A 25,231-nucleotide genomic window follows, 5' to 3' on the forward strand; every position below is an offset into this window, starting at 1 on the left:
TTTGAAGTCTGTTAACTGATTAATGGTTTTGGTCATTTAGTCAAGTAAAATATAAATATTATATATATTAGAGCTTTACAAAGGCTGAAAGAAAGGATGTTTTTACAATATTTGCATATGATATATTGTCCTGTATATTACAATGTAATATAAACAATAAGCAATGATATGTACATAATATCCTTTCATTGTTATACACAAGTCTAAACAGATTGTACACACGGTACATATACTCTCAATATATGTACATAAAACCACATCTGTATATAGAGAAACTTATTTTTTATATAATATTTATCCCAGTATTCTTTGCACTGTACTACAGCCCTGTACATAAAATACATAACGACAGGTGACAATTTGACCTGTATATAGATACATATTAGATACAGATTATAGATATTTTTTCACCAGCTCCTGTTTATTTATATTTGTTTAATTTGTTGTCTTAGTTCTTCTTGTTTAGTGTATTTCTCTCCGAAGTCAAATTCCTTGTATGTGTGAACATACTTGTCCAATAAAGTCAAATCTAAATCTGATTCTGATTTTAAGGAAGAAAATTCAAGTCACCACATTGTTATCTGCTAACTTAATAGCTTTGATGTTATTTTTCACATTTAACAGAGTCGGTCTTTACATGATTGATTGAAAAGTAGCTTGAAAAATCAATCATGAAAATAATGTTTGGATTATTGGAGCCTCTGTTTTGACCCTCCATTAAAACTCTTGTTATTTCCAGGCAATTTAAGCTGCTAACAAATTCTGCTATCCCAAATGTAAAATTATATATCAATATCAAACATATGAGATTAATATTTCAGCTCAAAGATCACCTGACTCAGTATTGATAAACCAGGAAACATCCAGAAGACACAGTAGTGCTTCGTCTCTGTGATGAGGGCAAACCCTTCCCTTGCTCTGAAGTTTGCTGCCGCTGAGCTCTGCCTGTGGACACAATAGATTTGACACAAGAGTGCTGATGAATCTCATCAGTTTAATGTGTTTATGCTCGCTAAGCCCTAAAAGCTTATTGCTGTTCAATGAAGTGCTACAAAGTTACCTAATTTCCCCCCTGGTCGTCTCTCAGCACGTGGCCTCTCTCTGGGTCTGCTGGCAACACAGACTCCCAATAACATGATGTATTCTGCAACCTGTGGAAGACAGAAGGCACGCTGTGTCTCCATGATTTGTGTTATCGGGCAGAGAATAGACCTTGACAGAAATACAGTGAGCACAGATATTACTGTTTTTTCCACCTTAAATTCAGCCCATGACTGTCTCTCTCCCTCCACATTGATCCCTTTTTACAGCCTTTTCACACTAAGTGCTTTAGTCTTATCTTCACTGCCCCCACCTCGCCTGTTTCATATTCTAACCAATGAGGCTGGCTGCCTATATGACAGCTAACACCCAGTATTAATTAAAATGTCATGCATCCAAATCAATATTGTAAAACAGTTCAAACACAGCTCATTGCGACTGCTGTGATAAGTGCTTTTGGGTGACAGGTAAGTCCAAAGAAAGAGATGCAGGAGAATAGTATGACGGAATTATCCAGCGAGAACATGTAACATTAAAATTTATGACCCCCCTATGTGTTACTTCATCGCTCACAATTGCAAATTCTCCACACTGTCATGAAGTGTGCTGCGCTAAACTGACAGATCCATAAGTCAGCAGCAACAGGCCAGGAGGCTCGACGTGAGAACTCTTTAGCTGCAGATGTCTGACTGCAATGCGTTAAAAGTGACTAATACACACTCATTTGGGAAGGAGGCTGTCAGAGGAAGGATTTATCAGTGCTGCTAAAATAGCTGCAACCCATCTGATTATGTTCTTGTTAACTCAGCTCTGTTGGGACAAAAACACACACAAAAAAGGACATCGGTTATTACCAAACTATTTTCAGGGGACCCCTCTTACAAAAGGTGCAGGCTTTAACCACGAAAAGTTTCCATGAATAAAGTCAATAAAACTGAGAGCTACCGACGTTTTTTCGCAATATTCCAACTATTATGTGCGACAAATAGGGTCGATTCAAAACTTTGTTAGGCTGTACGTGTTCACACATACTCATTGAAAGACATTGTTCAAAAGCAATGCTCGGGATACGGATAGAATGTGACAAATTCTGTCAGAGTAAATATGGTTTAATAAATGAATTAGCTTCATAAATAATGGCTGTAATGACATTTTAGGGGACAATAAGCCTAAGCGTTGTCAGGAAATAGTTGATGTATGAGTTTCATGCCTCAGCGGTTCCTCAAAATGAATAGGCTTGGGAAGATAGCAGGGGCCTGCAACCAGCCTATTTCCTCGAATTATCTACTTGTTGTCAATTTGCACAGTGGAATTACACATGCAAATTGAACTGCCTGCACAAACACCACTTGGAGATGATAAAAACAAATTAACAAAGGCTATAGAAGGAGGATTTATTTCACTGGCTAACCCAGGTCAAGCAATACATGTATTTTACGATTGTGTGTACCCAATTTTGGTGTAATTATATCAGCAAATTATTCTTTGTAATCTTATTATTTTTTCCCCAACCTTCTCCTTACACACATAATTAACTTCCCTCATATCCTTATGAGGAAAAAAAAAATCTGCTTGCCTCTGCATCAGAGTAACATAGTTTAATCTGATTTGGGGTTCATTCTCCTCACCTTTCTGCAGCTGAAATCCAGAGGAAGGTGAGAGGTTAGCAGTTTAGTGAACTGTTTAGTGAAACCGCTGGGTTAAGGAGTAGACAAATCTACATAGCAGAAGTCAGAATGTTAAAATATATATAATCACCTCTTAACATCATCCCTCATATTGCGGAGGAAATTAAGAGTCCCCGGACCTCCACGTTTGCTATTAGATATCTCATTTACTTTGTACACACAGTGCTAATCTGCACTAATGAATTCTGCCACACCAAGCCAGATCGAGATGACTTAAAATTATTACCACTTCCACAGATATGCCTTTCCTCATTTGAGGCTCAATTTGGCTGGCTCGCAAAAACAGTCTGTCACAGTAAGATACTAATAATTAGGGTTTTAAGATGATTAGTTTATCTCTGTGCTCTTACAGTCCTGCCTCTTATCCACCATGGCCAAAACTTAATAAGAGGCTCTAAGTTTTAAACAGCCAACTCCAAATTACCAAGAAATGACAGAAATAATGAACTGGAGCACATGCCAGGGAGAGAGAGAGAAAGAGAGAGAGAGAGAGAGAGGAAGAGAGAGGGAGAGGGATGGATGGATGGTGGGAAAGCTGAGAGACATTAATTCAAGTGTGAAATAGAACACAAAGTCTAGTAATCAATAAGGAAATGATTCAGACCTGTAACGCCAAAATTGTTTAGTATTAACAGGACTTGGTGACTCTCATTTACCTTCAGACGCTGCCATGCTCATCAACTTGTCACACATGTAATTAAAGTCACGATAATGCTGAGTGAGTGATACCAGTTAATGGTTGCATATTTTAGAGGATGAGATTGATATTTTACATGTGCGAGATGACATTCAATATAGCATAAGCCTTATCAGCACAGTTTAATATGCACTGCATTTTGCAAAGCTGAACTGAGTCAATCTCTCATCTTAGGGTACAGGAAGGTCAAGGAGAGTGAAAGGTCTCCAGGTTTATTTATTTTACATTTTGGCTACAATCAGGCTGGTTATTGAACCTAAATACCTTTTTGGTCAAGTGTCAAAAGCTGTCATCCACTGCCTGGTCAGATTTGTTCTTTGATCATTTTCATTATCCATTAATTTGTCAATGATTTTATTAATGAATTGATTAATCGGTTAGTCTATTGTGGGAAATGCCCAACACAAATTCTCAGAGCCAAAGATGGTCTTCATATAGCTTGTTTTGTCTGACCAACAGGTCAAAACCAAAACAGATACAATGATTTAAACAGAGAAAAACAGAAAACATGCATGACATTTGATTAACCTATTATCAAAATTGTTACTGATGAATTTTCTGTCAGTTGATTAATTGATAAATTGACTAATAGTTTAATATCTTTATCTTATTTAGGCCAAGTCAGTGTACTGCTGCTTGTGAACCACATTTGAAAAGTCTGGCCTCTTTTTTTAATGAAAAAGAATAGTAACTTATAAAAATAGTCAGTTATCAAAAACAAAACAAAAAAACAGTATTGTTTTATTGTCACCAGTATCAATTAATTTCACACAGTTCACAGCCCATACAACACTGCTGTTTTACTTGACCTCATGCAGAAAGTTCTTTCCTTTCCACATGCAGTGTCCAGCCAACCTGAGCCTGCCCTGAACCTTTTTATACCTATACACTGGTGTTATAGGTCTCACTCTTTATTCCACATTCATATGGAACACAAAATACAGGCTATAATTTATGTATATTATTGGCTTTGCAATAAGATGCAACCAAAAGAAAGCCTAATGGGAATGAGTGTGAAAGAGCAATTTAAGGGTAGCTAGATGTGCCTGTGCCAGTGCCAGGGGCTATACAAGATTTGCATGCTAATCATTCTAATAATAATGTAATACCCAAAGCACTCTGAGCAAATTGCGAACCATTGGTCATAGAAGGAAGCTTATCTCGCCGAGAACATGACACAAATATAGGTTAACATTTGAATGATTCCTGGTAATTCATGGACCTGTCAGTAGCCTGGCTCACCTCAATTAGAAATGCTCCACAACAGCCTACTCTTGACTTTACTTCACTGCAAAGACTCGCTTAGACGACTATAACTCCTTAAATTTGTTCCACACCTCTATTCTTCGCTGAAAATGTCACTAAAAAAAGGAAACTTTACACCATGAAACCCCTCTGTTCGAAATTAAAACATCAAATCATACTCAAAATATTTATTGCGCTTGCTAAAAAAAACAACAACCAATGAGAGCTTTTGTCTCCTTCTCGTGCTCAGCCGTTGGAAGTACAAATTTGATTGGGTGTTGTTGAGCTCAAGCCCACCGGTGTTGTGTCGAAGTCTGTTACCCCGTAACTATGTTTTCCCTAACCTTAAACAGCACCCAACCTTATCCCTAACCAGTTATCTCTGCTACGCCTAACCATAACCATAACTTAAGTCCTAACGCCAACCGCGGAGGTGGTGCTACGGAAAAACACCAATCCAACAGGAGGGGAACATTATTTGAGGGGGGAGCAGACTTCGACACAACACCGGCTCTCAGCCAATTGCTGCTCTTCCTACTGCATACGTCATCGTGTTTACCCGGAAATGAGACCCGCTACAGCCAGCGACCGACCGCTGTCGAAATATCCAATATATCGTAATTTCTGTTCGTCCCCCACACCCTCCCACCCCTATTAAATGAATAATTGCCGTTTAACCTAATCGCAACGGTCAAACTTGGTATGTATAGTGGACTCCTGCCTAAGGGTTTAACAGAAGATGACCTCAGTCCAGATGACGAGGAGCAGAGAGAGGGTGAAAAGTGTGAGAGCTCTGCTGAAAAGTGGAGCTCTGTCGGGGGAAACACTGGCTCAATGGTGGAGGAACAGTCCAGTCACACTGTCAGTGATGCAGACTATGAATCCGCGACAAGCAGCCTGCCTGGTATATCCCAGGAAATGTGGCAAGTATGTTGTTTTGCAGTCATCCTGTGATGCTACAGGCTAGTTACTGTAGTGTACTGCTGCTACTGCTGCCTGTTGTTTACCATTTCTGCTGGATCCCCAGCCCTGCATGAAACTGCACCAACAAAATGTCATTAATGACTGTGTGTGTGTGTGTGTGTGTGTCATCACATAATAAATATACAGCAGTAGGAGATCAGAGGTTGTGGTGCTCTTGTAAATTCAGTTTGTGTTTTGTGTTCAAGAAATTCGACAATCTGCGGAAGAAGAAAGATGAGGTGATGAAGACAATGAAGGTCCCAAGAAGAAGAAAAAGAAGACACAAGAAAGGTGTCACTGGTAATACAGCAGGGTTCATCACAGCTGATCCTGACACATGGTCTCTAGATCATTTTAGTTTGTAGATGATGACCTAAACAATTGTCAAACTGAATATAATAGCATTTGCTATGTGAAATAATTCCTCTTGAGAGTTATCGTTATATTTTAATTTTTCTTGATGACATTAACAGAGCAAAGGTTGTGGAAACCATGTCCAGTGGAAATTCAATGCTGGATACTGTGTGTTTCATTGATATTGATTCACAAAGATTGTAGTACGTGTGTTAGTATGTGCAAAATTAAGTGGACAAAGGTATTTTAATCAATCTTTTAGATAAACAGACAGCGAAGATAAATGATACTCATCCTTACCCACACCAGAACCCTAGGGCATCCTCTTACTATATATTAGAGCATACCATTTGCACACATGTAATAGTGGAATACTTGTGTTTGGCTGATGCTAATTTTTTTTTATCAAAGAATCCTATAAGCCTTTAACTGTGTCTCTTATGTCATTCAACAGGAACAGACAGTGAGGAACCTGCAGAAACAAGGTAACAAAATGTTATAGGAAGTTACAGTTTATACAATAAAATTGCTTCAACTAGTTTGTGAAAAATGCCAACATTCAGGGAACATTGAGTCCAGTAATAGGACGGACAGTCTATTGAAGTTATAAATATAGTTTGCTTGAAAACAGTGTTGGTGCACATGCAATGAACATTAAAACCCATTTTCTCTGTCAGCAGTCAGCATCAGGAGGAGCAGGAGAAGCCCTGGGATGGGCTTAAGCAGTATTTTGGTGTAAATGATCGATTTCATCCCCCTGCGTGTTCTAAACCTCCTCCGAAGGTAACAAAGACTCCTGCCTGCCTTCCAACTTCTCTGCTGAGGTTTTAATACTGTGTCTGTCGTAGCAGTTAATAACACCTTCACATCCCTTGTGTTTCCGTGCCACTGTATCCTCTCATTGTTTTATGTGATATGACATATGGATTAGAAGAATCCTTATGGTAACTCAGCCTGACACTGAGAAGAATATTAAGGATTATGTTCAGCTACATTTAGTGATAAGATTAGGGGGACTCTCCTTTCTTGTGTGGTTGAGATTAAAGTGAGATGCAGGTTTTTCCGCTGTACAAATCCTAATGAAAACTAAAATTTAGCTTGACAGAAGAATAGAGGGTTAGAGCACCTGATACAGACTCTGTGATTGCAGCTAGAACATTGAGATTAATGGTGAGATAACAAATGGGCAGGTGCTCCTACTTCTGTGGAATTCATTGAAAAAATTAAAACTAAACTTTCTTTCATTTGAATACATTTCTCCATTTAAAGATGAATGAATATTTTAATGCAAGAGCATGCAAATTGCCAATGAAGCAAAATATTTGCAAGCTTGATGAACATTATAGCTGACCCAGTGAATGGAAACTGTTCTCATTTCAATTTGAAATCCTTTTAATGATTATTTTGGAGTATTTTGTGCTTAATTTTTTCTCAGAGCAGCATAAAATTGAATTTTTGCTGATTTTAGCCTCATTCTGAAAAGGGCAACTATGAAAGGATAAAGAAATGATTAACAAGCTGAATGAAACAGAACTTGTCAGATCGACATAATGAGGGGTCCTTCATCCCTCAAATGCAGTTCCTTCTAATTAATATATCATATTTCTTTTAATTCTGCCAACTCTGGCACACAGTCACTTCAGGAAAAAGGCTTTCACAGAGATGTCAGTACTTTATCTGCTAACAGCGTTTTCTTCAGTGACCTCAAAACACATTTGATGGCAGTAAGGATGACGGTCTCTCAGTTTGAATTTTGTTTATGAGATGCAATGGAAGATAATTGAGATCACAAGTCAGGTTATATCAGTGTCAAACTCAGTATATATGCAGAATAATGAAACTATATGAAGAAAAAATAAAGACAGGGCAACCAGAGTTATGAGAAAAAACAGTTTTAGGATGTACAACACATCCTTTAGCAAACTTACTAATCCTGCATTTTTAAGCCTGATGGTATTGTCCTTGTACTTTTACAGCTGAGGTCCTCAAACAATACATCAGAGGAGACCAGTTCATAATTACAGCCTCTTTCCAGTGCATTTTTTTAGCATCATGAAATTTCGGAGGCTGAAGAAATCTGGTGCCGCGCTTCCTCAGATAGGCTCATCACAGCAGAACTGCCTTGCCATCAGTAACCGGGGGCCTCTCCGCACACCCCCCTCTGCTTAGGCCTGTAATGGAAATGTGTAATTAAAGAGTCACATTTATGTTTGGTAATCTCCTGTAGCATTTCTAAGATTTCCCCACTAATATCCAATCAAAAAGGTTTTCATTTGTGAAGGGAAATCTACATATTTGTAGTAATGGCAATCATATTAAAAATAAGGCCCTGGGGACTTTTGAAGTTACTCTTTGATTTTTTTTTTCTCTCTACCCCTATTTCCAAAAAAAAAAAAAAAAAAAAAAAAAAGAAGAAGCTGATTTTTTTTTTCCCTCTTCTGCAGTCCGGCCTAGAAAAGAGCATAGAGAGGGCCATAGCTGAAGGGGACATTGCAAAGGCGGAGGAGATGAGCGACAGACTCGCCACTCGAGAGGTACGTTGTGCTGATAAGAGATCTTTGGGGTGTTCCTGCTGTGACAAATCAGGCTAATGGATCCGTGGCCATTTCTGCTGCAAAGACATAGAGGAACAAAAACACACGCAGACACCCACCATTCAGTCCTGCAGCCCTTTTCCATTGAGTTAATGGAAAGCCCTCCCCTTAGTTTTGAAGTGCTGCAGTGTCTAAAGGACTTTTGGCTCTGCTTTTTAATGAAGAGTACATTGCTTTCAAGCCAACTGTTAAATCATTCTCCAGGTAAGAGTTTCATACCTTTGAAGTGTACATGTCCCTAAATGCAGTGCCTGAAGTTTTGTAACTAACCGCCTTGGCAGGCATCAAGGATCAAGTGGTTTGAAACTAATTTAGCATAAAATGTAGCCCACACACACATATAATTGTGTTAAAAAGACATACAGCTGCGGTGTTACTTCTCCACTGGCGCAATTGCCGTACTTTGAGCATCAAAGTTAAACTTCTTTGTTTCATGATGCATGTTGCTCACAGCATCCCATAAGCTTTTTCATTTTGTAATAGCGGCAACACAAACATGTAACATACTGCAGGCTCCTCGTTGGTCTGGGATTGCAATAGAGTTGCGAAGTGGGCGGGGCAGCTGTTTATGGAGGTATATTTCCCCACTCTGAATTCCTATTCAAATTTTTCTTTTCATGTTATTCTCAATATTACCCAACATATAAACACAGCAGTCTCCAGGATAATGTAATGATCCTATAGGTTTATGTTATGGCTACGTGTTTTTTGCATCAGGCAGGTCTGAAGAAGCCAGCAGTCAGAGGTGTGCAGCAGACCTATAGTGAATTCAATACATTTTGTTGTTGCAGTTGTGAACAATTCAATTCATGCAAAATCGACAGGAGAATCTAAAAGTGAATTAATTTAAAGCAATAGTTTGTTATTTTGAGAAATACTATTTTCTCTCTCTGGCAGAGTTAGATAACAAAACTAATATCACTCTAATGTCTGTGCATTTGAAGCTAGAGCCAGCACCTGGTTAGCTTAGCTTAGCTTCCCTGGAAACAGCTTGACTGGCTCTTTAGGAAGGTAAAATAATATGTCTAGCAGTTCATGTAAAGCTTACTAATTAACATGTTATATCATGTTTATTAATTCCATACAAAAACAAAAGTGTAAAAACAACAATTCACCATTTGATAGGGGGTTGTTGTTCTTTAGACAGAGTCAGGCTAGCTGTTTCCCCTTGTTTACAGTCTTTATGCTAAGCTAAGCTAAATGGCTGCTGACTCTAGCTTTATATTTAGTGTACACACATGAATGAGGTATTAATATTCTTATCTAATTCACTTCCTGGAAGTGAATAAGCATATTTCCCAAAATATTGAACTATTCTTCTCTCTATAAAGCAGCAAGTTGTATTATCATTTTTCTCAACACCATAATCTTTAACAGCTGCCTGCTTTTAGTGGCGCACGTAACAGAATTTTAAGCTCTGTGATTGGATGTTTCTTACTGAAATGCACCTTGGGAGTCATCTTCTTTCAGTTAACTTCTTTCATCTAACGTTTTTTATGATCACAGTCTTACACTTTGACGTTTGTCAAAGAACCATATATTTTCTGAAGAAGTTGTTTGTTTTGCACTTATGATTCAACTGTAATGGTTTCGTGCTCTTCTAATCCCTAAAAAGCGTTCCAACTATGAATCATGTAACATTGTCTATGGGAAAAATTAATTTTAATTCCACAACCACTTTGCAACTGCAGTGAATCAGAAATCACAGGAAAAAACATCTGTGATTATCTGAAATTCAGACCAAAAAGATGATGTTCAGCAAGAACTGAAACCACAGACTATAAACAGGTCACGGAATGTGTGTTTGCAGGAGATTTTAGTCCTGCTTTTTGAAAAAAAAGGTCTTTATACACCAGTAGAGTTTAGATTAGCTCTATTAACAACAATTAGTTGATTATTTGATTAGTCAATTGACAAAATTAATCAACAACTATTTTTATAGTAATCTCATAATTGTTTTTTGAGCTTCTTAAATGTGAATATTCTCTGGTCTTTTAGTCCTCTGTGATTGTAAACGTGATATCTTTGGGTTGTGGGCTGTTGGTCGGGACAAAAGAAGACACTTTCAGTTGCACTTGGGCTTTGGGAAACAGTGATTGACATATTTCATTATTTTCTGACATTTTAAAGACCAAATGACTAATTAATTAATTAAGAAAAAAAAGACAGATTAATCAATAATGGAAATTATCATTAGTTGCAGCCCTAACTCTCAGCAAATCTTTTCCTGGGAAATCTCACCCTCTTTAATGAATAAGTAGGCTCTAAAAACAAAGAACTGTGTTTAAAACTGAAAAAAATCGGTTGTACTATTCATTGGATTGGCATTACATACATGACCCCGGTATCTCCAGTGTGTAATAGACATTAGTGTGCGGCATCAGAGCCCTTCATATTCTCATCTTAACTGCGAGCAGAGTGGTCAAATATGAGGGAGTTAAATGAAAGCCCTTGTGAGTGGCACCTGCGCTGTACTTTCAGAAAGCTTCTTAGAGCGCCGGTGGATTGGTTTTAGCCTGAGCCGAGGTTCTCGCCTCCCTGGCACCTGCCTCACGTCTTGCCAGAACCGTGATGGGACGTGACAGCAGTCTGGCATCCAGCGCTCATTGTTTAGCAGTGATAACTTCATTTTATGGGAGTAGTGAATTGACCATTTTGAAATCCCCAAAACCTAGATGACGTAAAGTTCTATACCATTCACTTCTAAATAAAGGAAGTCCTGATTACATGGAAAGCATGAAGAGAAGTGCTAAAAGCCAAAATGTTTGACAGATTCTGAATCAGATAGAAAGGATTATGGTATATCTTAAACGATGCAGCCTGTAATGCAGATAGCATTAAGACCAACGTGTTTGTTTACAGCACTCCTGTTCACTTTTGACAGCAGCACTGTGACAAACATTTAGAGGATCAATAATCCCCGCTGTGGCCAGAATCAATTTCAGGGTTATAATTGAGTGGCTCATTTGGTACGGAATGGCTTAGATGTTTAATTTGTTTATGGTCATAACACCAAGACATGATTGTGGCAAGCTTTTCACTGAGAGAATAGGAACAGGTTTTCTTCTCAAAAAATGCAAAAGCATTCCGACAGCTGTGAAGAACTAAAGAGGCCTGTTTGTCCCTCTAGGCATTGTTTTGTAAAGAAAACGCTGGTACATGTTGGATGACAATATTTCTGTGTATTTTCATCCTCAATCTAACGGTTTCCCACTTATCTCCTCAAAGCAAAGGGAAGGAAGATAGAAAGCTTGCTGTCAGTATCCCCCCTTTTATAAGACGAAAATGTTTGTTTTGAGCTCCCTCAAATCAATTAATGATTTCCATTTGCTCTACTTTCTTCTTTTTAATCTGAACATTAAAACAATTTGGTAAAAACCTGTTTTGAAGGCTCCTTACAAATTCTGAGATATGTGCTCTTTCATCTGTCAAACTTCTGAAACACGCTGCTCGGATATTGCAGGTTGAGGTTTTTTATTCTCGTTACACTTTTAAAATATTTCCCAAGGCTGTAAGTCTTTGTTTTAGATGAATTCATGAAGACATCCTTCGTTTTTAAGTGAAAGTATTAACGCCCCCGAAGATGTAGCAAAGAAATCCCATCCCCTTTTTAGGTAACAAAGTATTATTAATGTCTACATTGCTTAAACAAAGCTCCCTAACGTATTCCTTTAAACTGTGCAGATAGCATAGTTTCTTTTCTCATAAAGATGTCTGTTGATCCTTCTCAGCATGTTTAGATTTCTTTTCACAAGCTTTAGAAGACACAAAATAATGTGAAAAGCTTCTTGCCTCTAAAGTATTCCAAGTAGTTCAGTAGATTAAGGTACAAGTCCTCCAATTAAGAAGACGGGGTCTCCATCCTTTGATTACTGCACATTATTCTAAACTGCTGCAAGTTGCATATAGGCTAATTAATTCTGTAATTAGCATAACATTGAGTGACTGACACATACAGTATGAACAGCCCAAAGCCTTGTCAGGAGACATGATAGCATCCAGCAGCTCGTATTTGACAGATTGATTTTGCAGCTATTCCTGCTTATATGAGCAAGCGCAGGAAGGTGATAATGCATCAGACCTACAAAGCACTATGGAACTTCCTATGTCATCTAAGGAGAAGTGTGACCTACAGGGAAATTTGTAATGTATTGATTACAATTATTTTGGTTTGGTCTGATTTTATTCTGTCACAAACAACCTACACATAACACACTTATATTCATAATTACAACAAAAGACATATATTCAATCCAACATAGGACCTGGACATGCAGAAACACAAAGCATATAATGTAACAAACCATAAATAGTATATACTGTAACACAAAAAAGGTGGTATATATGAAATTGAAGCGTGACACAGGACAAAAACACTAAAGGTTAATGTAACTTGGCCTGCCCCAAATCACGACAAAGACTGCTGTGCCTGTGCAGACTTGTGTGAAAGTTGTGACATGCAGATGTAATTATAGTACATACAATATTACTCATTATTCAATTTGTAGATTTTAATAAAATACTAATAAATTTACCCATATTTAATAAATAAATTACAAATTCTCTTTTTTCAATTTCCTTAATTGAAAACTTTCTACACCTGCTTTTAAAAACTGGAATAGATTCTGAGTATCTCACATTATCTGGTAAACTGTTGCATTTTTTTGCCCCCACACGATGAAAGGATTTAGATTCAAAAGAACCATATGTATGAATTTTGACTTTGCATAGTATTATACTTGTGCAGGTTGTTCAAACACTTGTAAAAATCTTGGTTCATGGACATTTAGGCATTTACACATGGCACTTGCTGCTAAATACTGAACCCTGTTAGCACTGATAACAACTTTAGTGATTTACAATATCCAATACTTAAATGGGTTATTTTATTGTGATCAAATATGTAATGTATCATATTTGATTCAATCTGCGATTGGGCCTGTCCTTGCTTAGAAAGACCATGGTAATAGCAATCACAGCATAGTGTAATTGTATTGTATTGTAGGTAACATTTCTTTCTTATTTCTTTTCTTATTCACATTTTGAGCAAGTAACCCACCTAAGTTGGTTAATATGCTGTGGCCTTTTATTGTGACTCCATTGCAGGTGACATTAAGAAATCTGATCTGAGCAAGTTTACAATTTGAGGTCAATAAAATAGTTTCAGTCATGCCCTAAAGTAGTGAAAATCTATTGTCCACTAGCAATGTATTCAATTTTGTAATTTCTTTACTCATATGTTATCCACAATCAACTATAGATATCATATCATTTACATTAGAGAGAGTCCTAAGATAGATCCCTGTGGAATGCCATATGTGACCACCCCAGATCTGGTAAGGTGCCATTAAAATCTATATACTGAGTAGGATTACTTTGATATGATGTAAACCAACTAACCACTAAGGTGTCACACCCAGTAACCTCCAGTTTATTGCATAAAACTGAATGATTAAATGCCTTTTGAAGGTCGATTAGAACCATGAATGTATATAACTCATTGTCCATATTGAACCTGATTCTGTCATTCAGCACAACAAGGGCAAACTCTAAATTCGTACTACATTAACAATAGAAATGTAGCACTACAACACAATATATAATGATCATTTGTATGCCATTTTTAGAGAGAATTTGTATTGTTGTCTTTCCTCAGCACTGTACCCTAAATAAAGACGATAAATATCAGCTCAGAAAGGCAAAACCTGCTTTGTCGACTTTACACTTAGCTACATTACAGTACTTTCTTTGTCACACTAATCCACCCTCTTGTTATAGTATTTCATTCAACATCATCCTTACAACAAATAATTACTCCCTCGCTCTTTTTTTCTCTTTATAAAACAGAGCAACTGAGGTCTTTTGAAACAGCGAGGAGCTGTACTTTATATAGAGTAAGTGAGTATATTTCACGACAAAAGACCGTCACACCATGTTAGAGCTTACAGTTCCCCCATATTACTCATCACAGCTATTAGAGTGGCATTACCACTTCAAAACAGGAACTATCTTCTGTCTGTCACAATAGGGGGTGTTAAGTCCATTTTATGAGGAGCTGAGAAATATGAAAAATAAAAAGTATGTTGCATGGCTGCTGGCCTCTCTTGAACGAGAAGGAAAGATGTTGGACTGCAAATGACACCACATACAAAGAAGAACATACCTTATATTGCAATATTTTTCTTTTTAATCTATTTAGTTCAATATTTTGAGGCACTATGAAAGATGAGAACATCTCAGACTTACCTGATTTTGAACAGTTTGGAGTGTTTACTGTTTATGTTGACCTTTGATATCTAGCCCAGGAGATTCACTATTGTTCTGAAGAGACTGTTCACGTCTTCTCCATGCACTTTTGAACTCTATGATTACAGTAGTTAACATCCCACAATCCTCTGAGTCTGCATAGATGCTGAAAGCTAAAATTGAGATGACTACAAATTTATACCAAAGCTAGATGAATATCCTGCTAGCCCACGGCGTCCACCATGACCTAAAATCTGCTAGTAACCTGCTGTTGCTCTGTCAGAGAGAAAGAGTTTAACTGGCAGTAGCACTTTTTAGTGTTTTCTTTTGCCGGTGACAGTTGTGGCCGGAGACGTTATGTTTTTGGGCTGTCTTACCATCTATCCTGTCTGTCCCATTCCTGTGAACTTGATATCTCAGGAACACCTTAAGGGAATTTCTTCAAATTTGGCACAAACATCCTCTTGAACTCAAGGATGAACTGTTTAGAATTTGGTAGTCAAAGGTCAAGGTCACTGTTACTTCACAAAACACGTTTTTGGCCATAACTCAAGAATTCATACACAGACAGAAGGGGAGATTGTGACCATATTTCACATTTGGTCAGACACTGAATTAGTGACACTAATCTAGGTGCCCACCTTGAAACTGTGGTGATTGTTTAGATCTTCTGTGCTGCTGGGTTGAAGATGTGTGTGAAGCATCTATGTTTTAGAATTTGTAGCTTCTCTGCAGTAACATCCATATCTGAAGCATCATCTACTGTCATGGCGACCACTTTGTGTATTATCAGAATCAGCTTTATTGGCCAAACATGTAAACATATACAAGGAAAATGCACTTAATACCTTTTATTAGATTCCTTTTACGTCTTCACTACAAATATTATATGGGTCTTAACAGACATGATGTGCACTGCAACTTGACTAGTTGGCGGAGGCATACAACCACAAGGCAGTATTTCCAGTTTCTCTCTAACCCCATTGCATCTGCCATTTTTCAATGAAAGATGTCAAACGATTGGTACTGTAAATGTTGTCTTACAGGATGGAATCATGTCCTGTTGATGTTGAATAGTGCATACAGTTACTGGTCTTTTAGTGCCTGTGTTGTATTAGATTCTTAATTGATTGCTTGACACCCTTTTGGTGGCTGCAGAAAATTTGTGTCACAGTTAACTGGACTGTTCCTGCTTTTTGAAGTCCCATTGGACCAGTGGCTTCCTGCTCTCTTGATGGCCTTTGGGTGGTGGGTCTTTCTTTAGACACGGTTCAAAGTATTGAGTATAATTAACCTGATCAGTCTAAATTGCTCCCTTCTAATATTTAGATCACTCCATATACAGTTATTAAGAACATGAATATGTATTAGCCAGAGCCATTTATGGTTTTTGTAGCGTTTGAACATGGGGACGGGTATAATATCCCTCATTATGTTCCATCTCAGATTTCAGTGGAAGCAGCAGCTGAAAGGAAAAGCCCCACTGTCCTTGAAATCTACCCTTCGGAAAGCCCTCGCTTAAATGCTGTGAAACGAAGGTGGCGTGGCATTTTGTCGGAGGAGACATGGTGGCTTAGTCGAAACAAAGAGCTGAACTAAGAGTGTTTCATGATATTTATGTTATTTAACACCTTTTTTCTTCTCGCCACCTTCTCCCTGCCATGCCCGTGTTTGTAATCAAAAAATTAATGAGCAGCGCTTTTGTGGAAAGTGGGCCTTATCAGATTTTGACTTCCTCCGCCCCACATCAGAGTACGAGGCTGACTCCGTCTCCCCTGCAAGCCCCCCAGGCCACCGCGCAAAGAGTTCAGGGAAACTCTCCTCTTTGTTCATTTTTCCTTCAGCATAAGCAATTTATCACTGAATGAACTTTTATTGTATCTCTGGATGACTCACATTAAATTTTCGCCCATTAATTTTGAAATGGATTTTGAAATGGGTACTAAGCTTTTATCAAATGCCTGGGAATCTCATTTGGGATTATTGTATTTCATTAATTACTTGATAGACAAAGCATACTTTTCAATGTAGATTTGTGTGCTGTTTAATTAATTAGCATGTTTTCTCTTTTAATTAAAGCCATTTTTTTTAAATTAAAGCCCACAGCAAAACACATATATAATTTGTTTGTAATTAGGCCTTAATTGGTGGTAGTGGAAGCTTAGCACCCTCGGTTTCTTTTTTCATGATTGCCATTTTATTGCCAGTCACTCATTAATTAAACTGTTTTTTCTAATTAGCTTATAAAACTGTTGATGTCATATTATTGTAAGTGTGGGTTCAAAGCTGGCTAATAAGCCTACCCTACTCAGAAGAGGCGAGATAATGGAATGTGCACAAAGCAGGCGAACTTTCGGAGATTTTTTTTTTTGTCTACTCCCTAAAGATGACATGTCATGTGTATCTAGCATCAGATTACTAGAAGAGAAATGGAGACATTGCTGTTCTACTGTGCCCTCCCTGGAGTGGCTCTCTTTTTGCTTGCCATGTAATTCTGTTTGTCAAAGTGGTGGCAAGATTACGAAAAGCTCTTACGAGGCTGCCCCATGAAAGACTGATAAACTTTCGAGGGAACAGTTTGAGGATGTACAAGCGTGGAATGTGCACGTTGTATATTTGGACTTAGCATTGTCATGGAAATAATGACATATTGTACTTGTTTATACCTTCACATTACATATTGTTTAACAGAGACTTTGCTGTTAATGAATTTAGTATTGAAACTGTCATCTGAGATATAAATGACAAACAAAGTCACAAGCAGAGCTGCTATGATTAGTCTGGTTATCAGTCGGTCGTCCCGTGGTGGCATGTAAGTAAAACAGATCAACAGAAAATGAATCAGCAACTATTTTGTTAACTGATTAATTGTTTAAATCCTTTTTAATGCAGAAATACCAAACATTTCATGGTTCCAGCTTTTCAAATGTGAGGCTTTGCTGTTTTCCTTGTCTTAAATCAAGGTAAACTGGATAATTCTTGGATTTGGACTATTGGTTGAACAAGGTTAATCAATAATAAAAAATAATCATTAGTTGTAACACTTTGTAAAACAGTTCAAAACTGGCTTGCATCAGGATGATTAATCTAATGATTAACATATAACAGTCACAGGGGCCATTTTTGTGCATTGAGTACTTTACTTTTGATACTAAGTATATTTTTTCTAATAATACTTAAGTATCACAATTAATGCAGGACTGTTACATGTAATGGAGTATTTTTACAGTGTGGCTTTGCTACTTTTACTAAAAGAAAGGATCTGAATACTTCCTCCATAACTGCAATCAACAGAAAATTAATCAGCAACTATTCTGATAAACAATAAATCAGAGTTTCTAACCCCTTGAGGTCTGTATGTTCACAGCAGGTGATGTTGTGAATCACTGTCACATCTGTTGTCTTACGTCTGTGTGTTTACTTCAGTCTATTACTTTACATTTGAGATTTCAGAATGGACTAGCTGACTGAAACGTTGTATCACTTCCTTTTTAAGGCGATATGGGTGGTATTGATTGATCTCCTGATCTTTTGACCTTCCCAGTGTTGCTGCAACACTGAGGCTTTGCAGCCAGAAACACATTTTTCTCGCTCCTCCGCCTCAGTCTGAAGAAATTATGCTGAAATAACACACGAGCTGGCTAATCTGATATTCATTCCTTTCTTATATAGCCCTGCTTTCCAAAGTTGACTAAGGCCACATTATTTAGGCATTAAGGTAGTGTGATAAGGGAATTAGGCTGGTCATTAATCGTTTACACGTCAAATGCAGCAGAGCAGCTCGGGGAGGTGATTTAGCGAGGCAAAGCCATATAGCCCTTGTTAATCCACCTCTCACACGTTTTAATTGGAAGAGGCTTCCTGGATAGGAAATTTATGAATGGGTTTAAGGCCATTTCTTCCTTAAAGCCATCATTTATTTCATATTGTTAATAGGAGCTTTAACACTTTATCCACACGGAGATGCATTTTTCTCATCTTCCATTCAGCTATTGTCTATTGCACTTGCCATTTAATTGCGACAGTGTTTTTGTCAACCCTGCACTGCTCATAAAGACTTCCTAACGCTTCTTTCATTCATCAAACACCTGAGAAATGATGCAACAGAAAAGACAGAGCGTGAAACTGTTATTAAGATAGACTTGGTTTGTTGTGTGTAATTCTCAGCAGCTATGTTGGGTTTTTTTTTAAATCGTATTGAGGCCCCATGTTTGGGTCTCCACTTGAATCTCCATGACGACCCAAACATGAATGAACAGAAAACGGTACTATTGACTTAACCCTCCTAGTGGCCTTAAGCTGCTGCTGCTGCAGTGCCAGCATTGTGCACAATGAATTTTTTTGCCTTCAAATCTTCCAAAGGTCAGAGTATTAATCCTCTGAATAAACCTTATTTTTAACAGGGCTGTGCACAGGCCACACAAGAGAGAGAAACAAGGCACAGAAACATGGCTGTGATGGACACTTAATTGTACGTTAATATGTGGTGTAGTGGGAAGAATCGCCTTTTAGGAGCCACATAAACAAAGAATGCAGGAGGTTTCCTGCCTTTATTCCAGCTTTGTACTCTCATTCTTATTTTTCACCAGCCTCTGATGTGAAAGGATTTGGCACTAAGACGCACGCAAAGGGAGGGGGGAGGGTGGGGGGGGGGGGGATCCTGAAAAGTGGATCAAAAAAGTAAATGAAAAATAATGTCATATTACTGAAAATATGAGAGGCTAATTTGTGCCGACTTTTTGCTAATTTTGTTCTCGCCACAGAAAGAGGAGCCGTCACCTGCTCGGCGCCACAGCGCTGACAGTGCCAGTGATCCATGAAATAAGCTGCCGCTGGCTTTGTTCAGATAAGAATGAACAAATCTGCACAATGTACTGCTCTCGGAATCTCATTTTCATACTTGCATGCAGGCTAAAAGAAATAAGCTGTTTGCAGGCTTGATTAATCAGACATTTGAGGGTTTTTTTTGTCTCTTTGATCTGTTCTGTCTCCTAGGTAACTTGGTTGACATTAATGTTGAGCCCCAGTAAAGACAATCAGGGATTGTAGACTAAACTGATAAAAAAATGAAAAAAATGAAAGACCTTCAATGCTTTAAATGTAGTAAAGGCTATGTTCTGAATTTAAAAGAGGTGGAAATGAGGGGCATGGAAGTGGGTTTTAATTTTGGTTTTGGGAATGTTTGGGAAGGCGTGTTTTCAAGACCTTTTGCATTTCAAATGCCTCCACAGAAGAGCAGGTTAATGTGGGTAATCCTCGTGTTGGGAAAAAAGAAAAATCTCTGACTGTAAATCTCCAAATGAACCCATTTAGCATCATGCAGTTTCATTTGATTTGCTCCCTGAATGAGGCATCTTAGCCAACGACTTTATTTTCTGCAAACACAGAGCTGTTCTCGGATTTGTCAACAATTTAATAAACGTCTGCTTTATAATCTCGGCATGCATCGGAGCCACTCAGAAGCATTTAGCACCTACACCACTCCATCAAGGAGCAGGGAAAGCCCTGGTGTGGTATTATCTGCTCGCTGATCTACTGCAAATGTAAAAGCAATCACCCGTTCTAACTCTCTTTAAGACTAGAAGACATTATTTGAGGAATTTAAAACCTATAAAAATGGCAAAGAACTGGAGAACTGTCATAGCATGTACGCTTCAGGTTATGCAGACGCTTTCACAAATCTTCCAGTGACTGTATAGATGAATGCCTTGAGGGCCCAGCCGGAGCCCAGTACTTGCAGCCAGCCGAAGCCCTTATCTTAAATCCAAGCAAAGTACCATTAATCTTTTTGAAAGACCTTTATGGCTTTTAATGTATCCCAAATTAGAACATTTTACACCCTTGGTTCCTGAAATATGGTGATAAAAAGCCTTTAGAGTTTAATTTTTCCTGCCTGCTCGCTCTGACCTGCTTAATCCCAGCATGCATTAGGAGATATTTTAGTTTCAGTCTTTCTAATAAAGTTTATCCCACTTAATTATAATTGAAACATTTTTTTTTTTCTAGCAGGTCTTTTTTTTTCAAGTGGCGCAGTGGTGGCACATTTCTTCATTACCTTAAGACTTCTTCCCCTCTGATTGTACTCTGAATATTACAGAGAATTACCCAAAGGTTTGGTGAAATTGTTCCAAGTTGTTTATCAAAGTTCGCCTTTGCTTGAATAATAAACCTATCTCAGGAGTGACAGAGGAGGCAGGATTTTTCCCTTTGTTTCCTGTGCTTCTGTGTGACTGGGGTTATTGGGATTATTCTGCTTCACAATACACACATGTCTTCCCTGGGATTTGAATGTTTGCCTCTTGCAGTCACGGTCATTCTCTTCACTTCTGATTTCAGGGACTGCCTGCAGTATTCCAAACAGAAAAGTCTCTTTTACACTCGTGATGAGTGAAAAATGCCATTGCAACGTTTTTTGAGATGGGAGGAAAAATGGCAAAATGCTGAACGTTTTTTTTTTTTTTTTTAAGTTATTTCATTTGCACATTAAACAAGAAAAAAGAAGCAATCAAATGAAACAATGTGCAGGGGAGACTATAAGCCAGGAGCTTCAAATATGACTTCCTCTTAAAACACCTCAAACAAAAGGCAAAATAGATTAGAATAATTTGAATAAAACAACACTCCTGTAATGTATGGAGCTATGGGGCAATTCACCCCCCACACAAAATGCGCACACACACAAACATACACTCGCATACACATTCACCAGTAACATTTTTATGTTATGTATGTAGCTAATATTCGACACTATCTCTTGTATTTTTGGCTGGTTACTGGTCTAGAGATATTTCCAGTATTTTGGGTGTTGCAGATTATTTCTCTAAAAATAAAACCCTCCAAGTTATTGTTTATAATCTACAACAACCACATGGAAGGTTGTATTTTTAGAGAAAAACACAAGAGGCAGGAAAGAAAACAGAATGACCTCTAGGGTTGCAATAAATCGATTCATCTGCCAATTATTTTCTTGATTAGTCGTTTGATTTCTAAAATAATGAAAAATACTCACATTTTCCCTGATCCCTAGGTGACGTCTTCAAATAGCTTGTTTTGACAGACCAACAGTCCAAAACCCAAATATATTCAATTTACTATCATAGAAGACTAATACCAGAAAATATTCACATTTAAAAAGCTGGAATCTGTGAATTTCTGCTACTTTTCCTTATAAGATTACTTAAGCCATTAAATGTCAAAATACATTTTCTGTTGATCAGCTAAGTGATTAATCAACTAATTATTGAGCTTCAATGTCCATTTCAGACACAGTACACCTGATTTTGACATAAGAAGAACTATAACATTTTCATCATCTGTACATCCAAATAAATTCATATGATAACCACCAGGTGTCAGGTGGGATTGTTTTTTACTGCAGATACAGGTGGAGAGCAAAAAGAACCAGCAGTTAACAAACTTGAAATATTTTTTTCATATGTTCAGTACACATGTGACATTTCCTGATATTACTCTTCAAAACACCTGTTATAGACCTGCTGGGTCATTTATTCATATTTTCACAATACATTTACAACAGAGTTTTTGTGCTGCTGGTTCTTCATGCTGCATTATATTTAACTTATTTATATTCATGTATGTAATATATGTTTCTCTGCTGTTGGGAAAAATGACACTGTTGATGATCCATTTGTTTTTTTCCTTTACTTTCTCTGACATATGCATATTATACCTGATTACTAGTCCTAATGTCTTGTAAAAGTTGCTAAATTTGAGGATATTACAGCCTTTATGTGCTGCAGCACAGGCGGCAGAGACACTGACGAGAAGCCACCCTGACACATCAGTCAGAAAGCTCTTCTTGCCACAGACTGATTTCCATTCTCTAATGGGCCTCTCCTCTGTCTGCCTCTAAATAGCTGGCTGTGAAAATCGCTCAAGCCGCTGATTGCCGTGACTTTGTGCAACGCAAACAGGAAGAGGAAGCTTTGAGGGCAGCGCAGAAAAGGAAGAGGCAAATAGCCTGGGGGTACGACGTCTCTCTGTCCTCATGCTTATGTTTACCATCACATCTGCCATGTGTGGCACTTTGTCTGGTTCCAAGTGCAGTTAAGATAGAGCTGCTGAAGCCTGCCTTAGCTGGACTTTGAATCATTACTCATGCAGAGACTAAAGTTGCCAGTTTCAGTGTATTTGTAACGGGTTCAATAATTCAATGTTTCTCTGTGTTGCAGGTTTGAGGCGAAAAAACGATGGGAAACCAAAAGCAACATGGGCTTCATGTGACAAACGTGGAGGAAAAGGAGAAAGACTGTGATTTTTTTACTTTTTTTTTTTAAGTTAATTCGATAAAACTTGTGTTTTTTTTTTTTTTTATGGCGGACTGATCCTGTTTCGTTTTATTCTGTTTGTATATTTTGAAGACTTCACACCAGCAGAGTGTGTGAGGGGGAAAAAGTCACACAGTTGGCTGAGGAAAAAAACCCCATGCAGAGAGCACAAGAGAGAGAAAAAATTATGGAGCATTCAAATTAATTCCTAAGGCGCCCATTGGAGTCTGCATTGTGTTATTTTTCATTACATTTCAGTGATCTGAGCATTCTGGCCTTTTTTCCCCTTCAAATTAAATCTGGTGTACATTACTGGATGATGCGTTTATTTATTGCTGTAAAGTGGGTTAATCATGAAGGCGCTCCTTTCTTCTGCCGAGGAAGAGAAAGGAAAGATTAGGCCCCTAATGCAATGTACAGGATAATGTGCGATAGGATTTGTGGGTAGAAAATGAAATTTGGCTGCTGTAAACTGTTGTGAGCAGTCGTAAACTGGAAGTTAAGCGAACAGGAGGAGGAGGAGGAGTGTGAGACATGAAACAGAGGCTTTGCTGTTGGCCCTCACCCATGCTGGGAGACATGCTATTGTTTCTCAGCTCGAACAAGAGGCACGCGCTGTTTCTCGAAGCCTACACTCGCCGCTCATTGTGTGATGAGCACTCTTCAGCATCTGTAAACTCGTCTAAAAGCGCAGATTGCTCTCGCTGTTACTTTGATCTTTTTTGATCTGCAGCGTTTGCCTCTGCAGCTACACGCACACTTCTGAAATGCTCATTCAGATTCCAGGAAGTGTTAATTGCAAACAGCATGCAAAAAAGCACCAAGAACAATGATTACTTTTATTCATAATGCTTGCTTATATATTTTTTTTACCCAACCATGGAAAATGATTGCTTTGCTTCAAGGTAATGAGAATTAAAATTAATCCACCTAAGTTGTTTGCATTGCACATATTTGGGCACTTTGTCCCCTGGTGAGGCGGAGTATTCTCATCGCTTTGCTGCGTAGGCTGAATCAGTATGAAGAGAAATTAACAAAACATCAGCAATAAAAGTTTGTAGTCAATTAAATGATGATATAAAAACACCTCAGCTGAAGACAGCTAGATATGCACATGGCGGATTGAGCAAATAAAGATTTTTGTATCGTTTTACATTCAAGTTAATCATGACTGTGTGTCTGAGAAGCTGTCAGTTGGTGAGAATTTGTGCTAATTAAACTATTAATTATCTCTGTAATGAGACGCGAGTTAAAACTGTGTTAAGCACATCAAAGTACAACATGGGATTTCTTCACTTTGATGACTGCTATGAAAAATATATCTTGACTGCGGAGTGAGGAAACATCAGAGATGCTTCATTAACAGAACAAAAGGAAGCTGAATTTTGGGGCCTTGGAAAGTTCTGGAGAAGTCCTCCAGAACAACGAAATAGTTTGTTTCATTTGCAGAGGATGACTGGATGCAGGTGATTGTGGCATATTTTATAATAAACTAAACAACTTTACCTCTCTGAAACAAAAGCTTTTCAGGAAGGTAATATTTAATTTGACCTGCTCTTGGATTACAATGTTACAAAACAGCATCTGTGAATGTGTTTTCCATTTGTAAAAGCCTTTTTTTAAAAAAAAAAAAACTAGTGGTTGTCAGTGAACATGACCAGCACTGATCCAAGAGCAGCGCGGCGCCGTATCAATAGCATCTCACTTTATTAATCTCTTTGAACACAGGATAATGCCTTGAGCAGAGATGATTCTGCTTTTAAGCTGGAAAATCCACTTTCCCCTCTCGTCATGTTGAGGAGCTGTTTTCAATAGTCTGTTACTGGAGGCCAATCTTAGCCCCCTGACCTAGGCTGATTTGTTGTGAAACGCGGAGACAAATTCCTTGGGCACATGTCGAACCACTTCTAGGAAAAGTGTTTGTTGTGTGGAGCCAGGGTAAAGAGGGAAAAAAACAACAACAACAATCCCATTAAATGGTTGGAAAGCTGCTGTTGTATGAAAGGGAACATATGTTGCTGGTAACAAGACATCAGCGCTATCACCTGCTCCTATCACCAGCTAGAGGAGGATTAACTCGAAGGAGAGATCGCTGAGATGCAGCTGATAAAGAGG

At 38.1% G+C, this 25,231-nt stretch overlaps 2 protein-coding genes across 7 annotated transcripts in view; one reads left to right on the forward strand and one right to left on the reverse strand.

Moving 5' to 3' along the window:
• The window catches only part of pik3ap1 (phosphoinositide-3-kinase adaptor protein 1), a 100,618-nt gene that overhangs the window by 33,080 nt on the left and 42,307 nt on the right, over nt 1-25,231 (reverse strand). For 2 of the 3 annotated variants that reach the window (XM_042433250.1, XM_042433248.1), the window contains 2 exons: nt 1,061-1,151; nt 834-945 (listed from right to left, as the gene is read on the reverse strand). The gene's annotated coding sequence lies outside the window, so the exon portion shown is untranslated. Of the gene's footprint in view, nt 1-833; nt 946-1,060; nt 1,152-4,668; nt 4,859-25,231 lie in introns of those variants that run through there. The other variant, XM_042433249.1, reaches the window with a different exon arrangement.
• fam204a (family with sequence similarity 204 member A) lies at nt 5,260-23,431 on the forward strand. 4 transcript variants are annotated; one of them, XM_042433255.1, is made up of 7 exons: nt 5,260-5,598; nt 5,841-5,934; nt 6,443-6,473; nt 6,666-6,771; nt 8,433-8,522; nt 22,706-22,815; nt 23,021-23,431. In XM_042433255.1, exons 1-7 carry the CDS (start codon nt 5,374-5,376, stop codon nt 23,070-23,072), a joined length of 708 nt encoding a protein of 235 aa, XP_042289189.1. In that variant the 5' UTR covers nt 5,260-5,373; the 3' UTR covers nt 23,073-23,431. The 4 variants fall into 4 exon arrangements, with proteins under 4 accessions (XP_042289189.1, XP_042289190.1, XP_042289191.1 ...); XM_042433256.1 differs by having other exon boundaries at nt 6,669-6,771; XM_042433257.1 differs by having other exon boundaries at nt 5,841-5,925.

Source organism: Thunnus maccoyii, chromosome 14 (assembly GCF_910596095.1).
Source record: "Thunnus maccoyii chromosome 14, fThuMac1.1, whole genome shotgun sequence".
Taxonomy (NCBI): domain Eukaryota; kingdom Metazoa; phylum Chordata; class Actinopteri; order Scombriformes; family Scombridae; genus Thunnus; species Thunnus maccoyii.

Coding starts and splice junctions, on each gene's coding strand:
- fam204a (XM_042433255.1), top strand. CDS start 5,374: ATGTATAGTGGACTCCTGCCTAAGGGTTTAACAGAAGATGACCTCAGT. Junction 5,935..6,442: donor ACACAAGAAAGGTGTCACTG/GTAATACAGCAG, acceptor GTCATTCAACAG/GAACAGACAGTGAGGAACCT. Junction 6,474..6,665: donor GAGGAACCTGCAGAAACAAG/GTAACAAAATGT, acceptor TTTCTCTGTCAG/CAGTCAGCATCAGGAGGAGC.